We start from the raw sequence: 12,016 nt of genomic DNA on the forward strand, positions 1-12,016 counted from the left end.
AGTTTTTAAAAGCAGCTTCAGAGCGGCGTTCTGAGAGGTTATTCAATTTCAGCTTTCAGAATTCGGCGCTACTAAAGCTAGCCGCAGTGAGTAACGCACTTCCGGTTTTGCCGTTTTGACTGCTCGTCACGGCCCGTTTTAACCACCTTAACATTTTCAGTCTTCAGCTCTTGTCACGCATGTGAGAATGATTTGATTCTGTAAACTGTGTCTTGCACGTAGTAGACCTAGTACTAGCGTTAGTTCTAACTCTAGCAAGTGAGGGCAGACTTGGGCCAAAGATTCTAAAACATTCTAGAATGCGCTGCTCTGTACTGATGCACCGACATGCATGAACATCAATGTATTTTTCGCTGTTAGCTTTTTAAACAATTAGAATGGACAGAGGGGGCTTATAATAAGTAACTAATAATAATAACTTTTTTTTTTTTTTTAAGTTTTTTTTCTCATGGTCCCGCGATTGTCCCAGATATGATAATGTTGTGTCCCTGTGTAATTTTTTATGGTCCCCGGGACGTCGGGACACCATTAATTTCGAGCGCTGCATACAGGCATACAGGCGAGCACATACAGGCACACAGGTGAGCACATACAGGCATACAGGTGAGCACATACAGGCATACAGGCCAGCACATACAGGTGAGCACATACAGGCATACAGGCCAGCACATACAGGCATACAGGTGAGCACATACAGGTGAGCACATACAGGTGAGCGCATACAGGCGAGCACATACAGGCACACAGGTGAGCGCATACAGGTGAGCGCATACAGGTGAGCGCATACAGGTGAGCGCATACAGGTGAGCACATACAGGCATACAGGTGAGCACATACAGGCATACAGGCGAGCACATACAGGCATACAGGCGAGCACATACAGGCATACAGGCGAGCACATACAGGCATACAGGTGAGCACATACAGGTGAGCGCATACAGGTGAGCGCATACAGGTGAGCACATACAGGCATACAGGTGAGCACATACAGGCATACAGGTGAGCACATACAGGTGAGCGCATACAGGTGAGCACATACAGGCATACAGGTGAGCGCATACAGGTGAGCACATACAGGCATACAGGCGAGCACATACAGGCATACAGGCGAGCACATACAGGCATACAGGCGAGCACATACAGGCATACAGGCGAGCACATACAGGCATACAGGTGAGCACATACAGGTGAGCGCATACAGGTGAGCGCATACAGGTGAGCACATACAGGCATACAGGTGAGCACATACAGGTGAGCGCATACAGGTGAGCACATACAGGCATACAGGTGAGCACATACAGGTGAGCGCATACAGGTGAGCACATACAGGCATACAGGTGAGCACATACAGGCATACAGGCGAGCACATACAGGCATACAGGCGAGCACATACAGGCATACAGGCGAGCACATACAGGCATACAGGTGAGCACATACAGGCATACAGGCGAGCACATACAGGTGAGCACATACAGGCATACAGGCCAGCACATACAGGCATACAAGTGAGCACATACAGGTGAGCACATACAGGCATACAGGTGAGCACATACAGGCATACAGGCGAGCACATACAGGCATACAGGCGAGCACATACAGGCATACAGGTGAGCACATACAGGCATACAGGTGAGCACATACAGGCATACAGGCCAGCACATACAGGTGAGCACATACAGGCATACAGGCCAGCACATACAGGCATACAAGTGAGCACATACAGGTGAGCACATACAGGCATACAGGCGAGCACATACAGGCACACAGGTGAGCACATGCAGGTGAGCACATGCAGGTGAGCACATGCAGGTGAGCACATGCAGGTGAGCACATGCAGGTGAGCACATGCAGGCGAGCACATGCAGGCGAGCACATGCAGGCGAGCACATGCAGGCGAGCACATGCAGGCGAGCACATGCAGGCGAGCACATGCAGGCGAGCACATGCAGGCGAGCACATGCAGGCGAGCACATGCAGGCGAGCACATGCAGGCGAGCACATGCAGGCGAGCACATGCAGGCGAGCGCCTTCAGTGGTGGCACACACTCCCGTCTCTGTGGACAATCTAAAAAATACTGTGACACTGTCCCATTTTTCCAGATGAGCTTGAGTTCTCCCAAACTGTCCCAGAATGCACTGCTGCAGCTGAAACCCTGATGGAGGTGAGACTGAGAGACTTAGTGCTGGACATGGAAGACCGAATCCACCAGGGAACCCTTGGAACTCTGAGAGTATGTAAAGCTGCTGATGATGTCAAATGACTGGTAGCTTCAGACTCAGTTGATGCATCACTCACCTGTCACTCACCTGTCAATCTGTCCATGTGTTCAGGTGATGGACAGACAGATGTGGCGCTCAGCGCTGGAGGCAGGAAACTACGAGCTGCTCAGCTCTGATAGCAGAGAGCATGCAAGGGCGAATGGACAGGTGGAAGCCATGGAGGTGGACTCCACCCACATGAGAGGCAGAGACCGGGGCACTGAAAGGTAGTTTCTTCCCTGACATGTTGACATTGGGTGCTTAGTCTGATTATATAGTTAGTATGATGACAGTAAAACAACATAAGCTGTCAGCCTTGGTGTGCTCAGAGCTCACCGTGGCTGTGTGCCACGTGTCCATGCTCCTGTGTTGGGTGTGCAGGATGTGTAATGTGTAGTTTTGTGTCAGGCTGCAGGAGCTGAAGTCTGATGCCTCAGCTGCCTGTGGGACCAGCGGCAGCGGGACTCCTCAGGTGGTCAACAGCTCGGTACGAATCTTGGCTCAGGCCCTTGGTCACATTGAACAAGGCATTGAGAGGCGCTTCCTCAAAGCTCCACTGGGTGGGTCTTTCTCCATTCTTGGAACGATCTTAAATGGAAACAAAAAGAATAAAAGTGCTGTGCAGGATCAGTGTCTGAACACTTCAGAGGTTAAAGAGCTACTGACAGAATAGAATACAATAATAACCGAAACTTTTCATTCCCAAAGGGGAAGTTTATGGTGGTCGCATTTTAGGTGATAGTATTGATAATAAATAATTGATCCTTTGGAGAAAAATAAATCGAACAAGAACCAACGGTCATGAATGAAATAGTCATTGTGTGATGTTATTGCAGTGGGCAGGAATGACCTTCTGCAGAAGACCGTTGTTTGATCACATTTAAAGAATACAGTCGTATTTTTCCATCTTAAACATTGTAAAATGAATACAGTCGTATTTTTCCATCTTAAACATTGTAAAATGTTTTTTGTGGTACTTGTCTCATCCTTCTGCAGGTGATGAAGAGTCGAGGAAAGATCAGAAGATGAAGAGAAACAAGAAGAAAGAAGAGGACCCGGCCAGTGATGGTATGATTTCATTCTAATTACAGTCACAGGATATAAAAAAAATGGAACTAAATATCATTATCATACTCAAGATATTTAAATTTTTTCCTTTTTTTTTCTGTCAGTCTATTCATTAGCGATCCACTTAGTGTAAATCATCAGCTAAACAGTCACTGTGCTTCTCACTCTGCACCTCTGTTAGATGGTGGCAGTGAAAGTGGGCGGGTCATTAAGACGGTGTTGGAACGATGGAGGGAGTCTCTGCAGTCCTGTTCCAGCATCTCTCAGGTCAGAATCTCCCAAAGCCAGCTTCTGGTGGTTGTGCTGTGAGGAGCTGTTCAGCACGTTATTTAAAGAATGTCCTGACTTCCAGCTTGTGTTTTATGTGTTCCCAGGTGTTCGTTCACCTTTCCAGTCTGGAGCGAAGCATCCTGTGGTCCCGTTCAATCCTCAATGCCCGCTGTCGCATCTGCAGACGCAAAGGGGATGCAGACAACATGCTGCTGTGTGACAGCTGCGATCGAGGACACCACACGCACTGTCTGAGGCCCCGTCTTAAGGTAGATTAAGTCTGACTTATTTTTAAAGATCCAAACATTCAAGATGGCAAAGACAAGAAAGATATTGCAGATCTTAATATAAGAACAAAAAGTATCCCAGAAAAACCCTAGAATGGTCCTCAATCATAAAGGCCTCGGTATGCTTCTCCGTCGCTATCCGTCAATCCGACTCCGTGGTCACGCAGAGGCTTTAAACCTTTCAAAGTTTTCCGTCGGGATGTCGGATACCCAAGGCAGTTCACTTCCCAATCAGTAGACGGCGCTTTGTTAGACCCAATCTGTGACCAATCAATCGACCCAATCTGTCGACGTCTGTGGTGAAAGTGGTTTATTGATTGTTCACTTCTGGCTCCGTTCCACTCCTCACAGTGAACGATGGCGACCGAGAGAGAAAGACTGTTGTTGGGGTTGGAGCTTATTGATATAGAAATGCAAATAACTTTGACCAAATGTTGAACGGCACACAGTAAACTCTTTCAAAAATGGCGGTGTTGTTGTTCTGAGAGGAAGGAGCTAAACCGGAAAAGTGATTCCGGAAATGATGTTGTTAGCCGACCAATCACAACCCTTGTGGTCTCCGCCAGTCTCCGTCTCCTCGACGGATAGATAGGAATGTTGGCCGACGCACGCAAGCGACGGAGAGCGTCTCCAGGAGGGTCTTTGCTCTCCTTAGACGACCATAAATCAGGCTTAAAGCGGCTCGTCTCTTTCACTGCCTGAGACGCAGGACTTGAGGAATAATTTTCCCACATGTTCAGGAATCATTATTGTAACGCTGTACACGTTGTGATGCAGCACAGGTTTTAAACGTTTTCATGAGAGCTACAACATTGTGGAAACTCTTCCAACAGTCGTTCTATTTTCGTTTTTCAGTCTGTTCCAGAGGGGGACTGGTTCTGTCCAGACTGCCGACCCAAACAAAGATCCAGCCGTGTTCCGTCTCGACAGCGATCCTCTATTGATGAGGAGAAAGATGAAGAGAATGATGAAGAGGAGGAGCAGGAGTCTGAGGATGAAGAGGAGTCGGAAGAGGATAAAGAAGAGGAGGAGGAGGAAGAAGAAGAAGAAGAAGAAGAAGAAGAGGAGGAAGAAGAGGATGAGGAGGAGGAGGTCGTGGGGAGGTAATTGTTGAAGCTTTTAGATGGGTCCATTAGTTCTGCGAGCAGTTCAAAAAAGCAGGTTGTTCTTTTCTGCAGCACCAAGAGGAGCCAAGCTCCGCCTCCCAAAGGCAAGAGCCAGCAGGCCACTCCCAAAGGTCAGCAGGCCACACCGAAGAACAGCCCCGCACCTTCAGGGAAGAACTCCTCATCCGCCAAGTGAGTACCGTTGGAACAGATTGAACTATAATCTTGAACAGTTAACTAACTGCACACAACTGAACACAGATCCTCAGGGAAAAAGGCCGCACAGCCTACATCAAAGGCAACCATGACGACCAATGATAAAGCTCCGACACGCTCAAAGAATTGGAACAGCGCCCACGTGAGCCACGAGATCTCGGCACCAAACAGCAGCTCCAAAATGTCACCTGGTCAGCGCGAGTTCCACAAGAGACCAACGGGTAAAAACTGAATATCAACTAAGAAACTAACATCACTAACCAACCAATTCAAAGCTGAACAGTCTTTCAGAAATCAAGTTTGGAGGTAAGTTTGAATGCCTGTTGGCAAAGTCAGGAACTAAAGTTGGGGCCCCAAAATGAAAATCACTTACCTGCCATCTTCAAGCAAACAAAATGCTAAATATTCCTTCCACAGCAGTTAAACAGCTGCTGGCAGGTGGACTTTGTGGTTTCTGTTGAGCACAATCAGATGAAATGCAGAAACTGAGCCGATCAGGATGAAGGGAAACCACGTGGCTGATCCTCTAAGCTGGGTCATCATGAGTCAAACCTCAGTGTCTCCTCTGCTGTTCACCCAGGTGTTGTGTCACCTAAAGCATCCAGAACCGTCCTCCCTGTTCTCCCAGTGTCGTCGTCGTCCTCCAGCCGGCGCTCCTCTGGGAGGAACCAGGGAGTGCACGAGCTGTCAGCCTGCGAGCAGCTGACCGTTGAGCTGGTCAGACATGAAGACAGCTGGCCCTTCATGAAGCTGGTGTCCAGGACTCAGGTACGCACACGCTGACTTACTGCGTCTTCTCTCTTTAAAACATGGTGGATGTGGTGTTGAAGGTCGGGGGGGCTCCCAGCTCTCTAATCAGCTGAGCAGTTCAGCCTTTCTTCGGCATTTTGACCTGATCAGCCTGTATGGGAATTGCCTTGGCTGGGTTATCAATCATTCCTGTCTCTCCAAGTGCTGAAACCGCATAAATAAAGATTAAATGTTAAAAAAAATTTTTTCTTCTCCCTGGTTTATAGTTTGATTTTCCCCGAAAACGACACCTCAAACATGATTACACAATGCTTTATATGTGGAAATTCTGCTAAAATAAGACGTTGCAACAATGAAGCAAAATCTGGTGATCAGAACTACAGATAAAGTGCATTAATGGATGATAATGGTAAAACAAAGCGGGGGAAATCATTTCTTAGAAAAATCCTAAATTACTGGAGACCGATGTAAAACCAGAGTTTAGTTAAAGCACTGAGATACATTTGATGCTGAGGGGTCCAGACTAAGGCCTGTTTCTGTTTGCCTCAGTCTCAGCATGCACATCCAGAACAAACTTTTAGTTTTAGTTTGGCTTCAGCCGCTGGGTTATTCATTTTCAGTAATAAGAGAAATGATGCTAATCATGATGATATTTTATTTTTTTATTTTTTTATAAAAATGGATTCCAGATGTCATTGAAAACAGATCTGAATTTAATATAAGCTGTTAACCTTTAGAAATGGCACTGATGGTTTTGAATGTTTTAGTTGGTTATTTCTGATGATAATTGTTGGTTATGAAGGAACTAGCGCCCTGGTTACATGGCCTCACAGCAACAGGGTTCCCAGCTGGGTTCTTTCTGTATAGAAAATGAATGGAGGGGTTTTGGAAGGATAAATCTGAGTTTGGTTTTGTTTTAATTCTATCCATGAGTGGCTGTGATTGTCTTTTTGAGTCCATTTCACTAAATATTGCTCAGTAGTGATGTTAAAAGTTGAGCGCTGTGAGGCCAACTCATGATCTTCTTTCTTTTGTAACCTTGATGAGCAGACTTTTTCATTTAGACTGTAGATGTTGGCCAGTGAGTGAAAGTGAGAGGTTTGTCCAGAGCTGACATCATGGAATTGGGGCTGAACGGCTCTGACAGCCTCGGGAACCTTTATTGATAACTTGATATCTAATATTGTCAGTTGGATGGAAATGATAACTTGATATCTAATATTGTCAGTTGGATGGAAAGGGCTTGTCCTCAGCTGCAGAATGCTTCCTTGGAGGCTGATACCAGAGTCCATTTTGCCCATTTATGTAGATGTTTTGGAATAAACTGTTAATGAAGGTGAAGGTTTGTTGTATTGAATTGTATGGATTTTGTAAACATGTTAATAAATCCAGACATGTGAAACTAACACGTCTGGATTTACTTTGAAAGGGTGATATTTTTCCTGAGGGTTCTCATAACCGGCCCCCCATTCAGGTGTGAGGAGCCTTCAGAACGCTCCTGCTGTGCATGTGAGGCCGTGCTGTAGCTGTTCAGCTTCAGACTACTTGTGATGCTCTCACTCCTGGCATGAGCTCAGCTTTGGCCAGGCATGCATCTGCTGGGTTCCCCTCTGTGATCGTCCTGTTTGTGCCTGTCCGCAGGTTCCTGACTACTACGACATCATTAAGAAGCCGATCGCTCTGAGCACCGTCAGAGAGAAAGTCAACAACTATGAATACCAGACGGCAGGTAAGAAAGAAGCTGTGAAGGCATCACTGCAGAGCTGAACTTATCAGGCTGATGATATGTGTGGTGCTCGGGTTAAATCGGCCCTGGCAGCAGAGCAGCTGCAGGCGTTCAGAGGCAGGATCCCACCGGCTGGGCAGGTCTCCCCCTCGGAGGTTTCCTGTGCTCTCCTGACAGTTTTCTTGTTTTTTTAACTGTGCTGTACATCAGAGTGAAGCTTTTTACAGACCGGCTTGTGCCCTCTTCACTATGCCCACCAACTCTGATGACACAGTTGGACTCACGTTGCAGAAGCATGATGCATCCTCCATGTGTTATTGGCTTAACAAGGCTCTTTAACATGGATATCTGACACTCAGCTGACAACAGGAAACCAAAAGTAAAATGCATTCTCCCCTCTGTCTGCAGGGGAGTTCATCTCCGACGTGGAGTTGATGTTCTCCAACTGTCTTCAGTATAATCCCCGCCACACTAACGAGGCCAAGGCTGGACACCGCCTGCAGCAGTTCTTTCACTCGGAGCTCAGCAGGCTTGGCCTATCAGAACGCTGCATCGGCCCACCCGCCAAACGTCCCCGACACTGAACCCAACGCACTCCTGTGACCCGCTGCTGCCCGCCCTGCTGCAGGGGTTGGAGCAGAAGTTGAAGAATCGCCTTTGTGATGGACACACGTGGTGTTATTAGTTTAGTGTCAGTGACCCCAGAGAGCATGTGGACTTCATTAGGAGGCCATCTGCAGAGGTAAAAGGTAATGAGGGCCTCCACTTAAAAAGAGCCAAACATTAAAATGATGTTAGCCAGGAAAAGTTCCACAGGGCCAGAACTTAGCTTGTATAGATGGGAGTTCACCTGCCACGTACCGTTAGCTCCACCCCTCTCACATGCTCACCTGATCAGAAAAATAAAGCTGAGGCTACTTTGAGCTCATTAGATGTAGAAAAGTTGGGGTTGCCTTCCTGCAACCAGCTGGTGTTCAGGGCATTTCTTTCCTCTGTGTGTGTGTGTGTGTGTGTGTGTGTGTGTGTGTGTGTGTGTGTGTGTGCGTGTGGACACACGGTGGACACACAGACATGTGGTGCTGTAGAGAGTAGAATCCGTAGAGTCCCAGCTGATTTCACTGATATTTCTTTCTCCCAGAAAAGCAAAAACCACTGAAGAATCTTTGCACTGACAGTGAGGAAGACCACTCAATGACGCTGCTCGTGCTTGCTCAGGGACAGAAGCATTGATCTGAATGGAAACTGTTTTTCTCAGTGCAGCTGATTTTTACGGCAGTAGAGCAGCCGCAGGTTTCCAGGTGCTGAGGCTGCGTCTGAGGCTACCTCTGAGGCTACGTCTGAGGCTACCTCTTAGGCTACCTCTTAGGCTGCGTCTGAGGCTACCTCTGAGGCTACGTCTGAGGCTACCTCTTAGGCTACGTCTGAGGCTACCTCTTAGGCTACCTCTTAGGCTGCGTCTGAGGCTACCTCTGAGGCTACGTCTGAGGCTACCTCTTAGGCTACGTCTGAGGCTACCTCTTAGGCTACCTCTGAGGCTACGTCTTAGGCTACCTCTGAGGCTACGTCTGAGGCTACCTCTGAGGCTACGTCTGAGGCTACGTCTTAGGCTACCTCTGAGGCTACGTCTGAGGCTACCTCTTAGGCTACGTCTGAGGCTACCTCTTAGGCTACGTCTGAGGCTACCTCTTAGGCTACGTCTGAGGCTACGTCTGAGGCTACCTCTTAGGCTACGTCTGAGGCTGCGTCTGAGGCTGCGTCTGAGGCTACCTCTTAGGCTGCGTCTGAGGCTACCTCTTAGGCTACGTCTGAGGCTACCTCTGAGGCTGCGTCTGAGGCTACCTCTGAGGCTACCTCTGAGGCTGCATCTGAGGCTACCTCTGAGGCTACCTCTGAGGCTACCTCTGAGGCTACGTCTGAGGCTGCGTCTGAGGCTACCTCTGAGGCTACCTCTGAGGCTACGTCTGAGGCTACCTCTGAGGCTACGTCTGAGGCTACCTCTGAGGCTACCTCTGAGGCTGCGTCTGAGGCTACCTCTGAGGCTACGTCTGAGGCTGCGTCTGAGGCTACCTCTGAGGCTACCTCTGAGGCTACCTCTGAGGCTACGTCTGAGGCTACGTCTGAGGCTACGTCTGAGGCTACGTCTGAGGCTGCGTCTGAGGCTACCTCTGAGGCTACCTCTGAGGCTGCGTCTGAGGCTACCTCTGAGGCTACCTCTGAGGCTACGTCTGAGGCTACGTCTGAGGCTACCTCTGAGGCCGTCAACATTAAATGAATCAATGGGAACAGATGCCAGTGTGTGTGAGGAATGAAAGGATGGAAATTAAAACCCATTTTCCTGTTTTGTTAAGTTACTGCCAGAATAAAAAAGCTCTGTTGAACACTTCTCAGTTTCTGAAGTGGGAGTCTTCCACAGTGAGAGGAATACTTCCTGTCCAAGTTATTTTCTATCTCATCAGCTTCAGTGCACAACATGGCATTGCTGCCTCAGCACATGCTCAGGCTTCTTGCTCAGGTGATGCTTTTTGATACTGTTGTATCACCCCACAGCTGTATGTGTGCATGCTGACTCAGCAGAATCAGCCTGTTGGAGTCGGTGTGTCAGCAGGGTTTTTATCACGGCAGTAACTTTGCATTTCCAAGTCAGTAGAAAGGTTCAGGTGAAAGTCATTAACTGTCAACTGGATATTTGTGTGATTAAATTGAATTTTTAATAGTTGTATTTTCATATGGAGAAATGAACAGTTTAGAGTTCAAATGTTTTTCAAAGAAATGGAATGTCCTTTTCTCCCAGTAAGTTATTTTAGGTGTAGTCTCAGACTTTTGTACTGTGAACATGAACAGCTCCACACTTTGCCGTCCTCTTTCCTTTCCGCTCTTAGAAGAAGAATAAACTACTGTTAGATCGTGTTGAGAAAATGTTGGAATTGTTTGGGGGTGAAAAATGGAACCAACTTATTGATTTATTTATTTTTTTACAAATTTCCCAAAGAAAAATGGCTTCATTTCTTTTCTTTTTTTTTTTTTGTCTGCTGTGACAGAAATGCGCACATCTCAGAGGGGATGTGGTGCTGTAGATGGAGCTGGACACTGACGCTGATATTCAGCAGGGACAAACAGAACCCCCCTGATAATCTGGATGTTTGCCTTCATGAGCTCCTCAGGTTTAAAAACCCAGTGAGCACATGAAAAGCCAACAGGAAAATAAATGTTCCAGGAGAGCTGCAGGGTCAGCAGAACCACGCTGGTTCCCTAACATGTCAGTGTGCAGCATCCAGCAGGCGGTTTCCTTCCACCATGTTAAAATGAAAGTTTCCCACTGTTCACATTTGCCTGGAAACACAAAGTGATGCTGACTTCTGTAGCTGAGCAGACCATTCCAAAATGTTGACCTGTTCCTTTAAGACCTTGAGCTGTTGCTGCCTCTGTGGATGGTTTTTTATGTCTTGTTTTGACTACTGCAACTTTTCCAGCTTGAATGAGTTTTTGTACACTGTTTGGCTGAGCTGTCCCTCTCTGATTGGATGGATGGATGTTGGCTGTAGACTACACTGGAGCTGCTGCAGTGCCCCCCCCCTCTCTGTCCAGTATTTATTTAGTCTCAAGTCTCTGCATTGTCTTTATTTATGACCACTAGCTGCCCTCAGCTTCCTGTTCCTCACCTGTTGTTGTTCTAATGTTAAAATAAACTGAGTTTTTCTAAACAGCCTGCTCATACTCACCAAGTTTTTATTGACATTTGATCCCCTTTAAGAAGTTTTTAAGTTGTTCAAATCAATTGTATCATCATTTTGCTCCAGCTCATCAGACATCTTAATACTTTAACCTGGGCTCTGTATGGAAGACCCCAACAAGCACATACATCTTAATGCTTTAACCTGGTCTCTGTATGGAGGACCCCAACAAGTACAAACATCTTAATGCTTTAACCTGGGCTCTGTATGGAAGACCCCAACAAGCACAAACATCTGAATGCTTTAACCTGGTCTCTGTATGGAAGACCCCAACAAGCACAAACATCTTAATGCTTTAACCTGGGGTCTGTATGGAGGACCCCAACAAGCACAAACATCTTAATACTTTAACCTGGTCTCTGTATGGAAGACCCCAACAAGCACAAACATCTTAATGCTTTAACCTGGTCTCTGTATGGAAGACCCCAACAAGCACAAACATCTTAATGCTTTAACCTGGTCTCTGTATGGAGGACCCCAACAAGCACAAACATCTTAATGCTTTAACCTGGTCTCTGTATGGAGGACCCCAACAAGCACAAACATCTTAATACTTTAACCTGGTCTCTGTATGGAAGACCCCAACAAGCACAAACATCTTAA

General features: G+C 47.1%; 1 protein-coding gene across 1 annotated transcript in view; it reads left to right on the forward strand.

The window, feature by feature from the left end:
• The window catches only part of baz1a (bromodomain adjacent to zinc finger domain, 1A), a 48,804-nt gene extending 37,418 nt beyond the window's left edge, over window positions 1-11,386 (forward strand). Inside the window, exons 19-30 of the mRNA XM_075448350.1 lie at window positions 2,101-2,231; window positions 2,332-2,486; window positions 2,668-2,819; window positions 3,256-3,327; window positions 3,509-3,594; window positions 3,702-3,866; window positions 4,740-4,987; window positions 5,063-5,182; window positions 5,252-5,427; window positions 5,787-5,974; window positions 7,598-7,685; window positions 8,091-11,386. Coding sequence (XP_075304465.1) covers window positions 2,101-2,231; window positions 2,332-2,486; window positions 2,668-2,819; window positions 3,256-3,327; window positions 3,509-3,594; window positions 3,702-3,866; window positions 4,740-4,987; window positions 5,063-5,182; window positions 5,252-5,427; window positions 5,787-5,974; window positions 7,598-7,685; window positions 8,091-8,266 — 1,757 coding nt within the window. The 3' untranslated portion in view covers window positions 8,267-11,386. The remainder of the gene's footprint in view (window positions 1-2,100; window positions 2,232-2,331; window positions 2,487-2,667; window positions 2,820-3,255; window positions 3,328-3,508; window positions 3,595-3,701; window positions 3,867-4,739; window positions 4,988-5,062; window positions 5,183-5,251; window positions 5,428-5,786; window positions 5,975-7,597; window positions 7,686-8,090) is intronic.
• Window positions 11,387-12,016: the final 630 nt, after the last annotated feature.

Source organism: Odontesthes bonariensis, chromosome 17, assembly GCF_027942865.1.
Source record: "Odontesthes bonariensis isolate fOdoBon6 chromosome 17, fOdoBon6.hap1, whole genome shotgun sequence".
Classification (NCBI taxonomy): Eukaryota; Metazoa; Chordata; class Actinopteri; order Atheriniformes; family Atherinopsidae; genus Odontesthes; species Odontesthes bonariensis.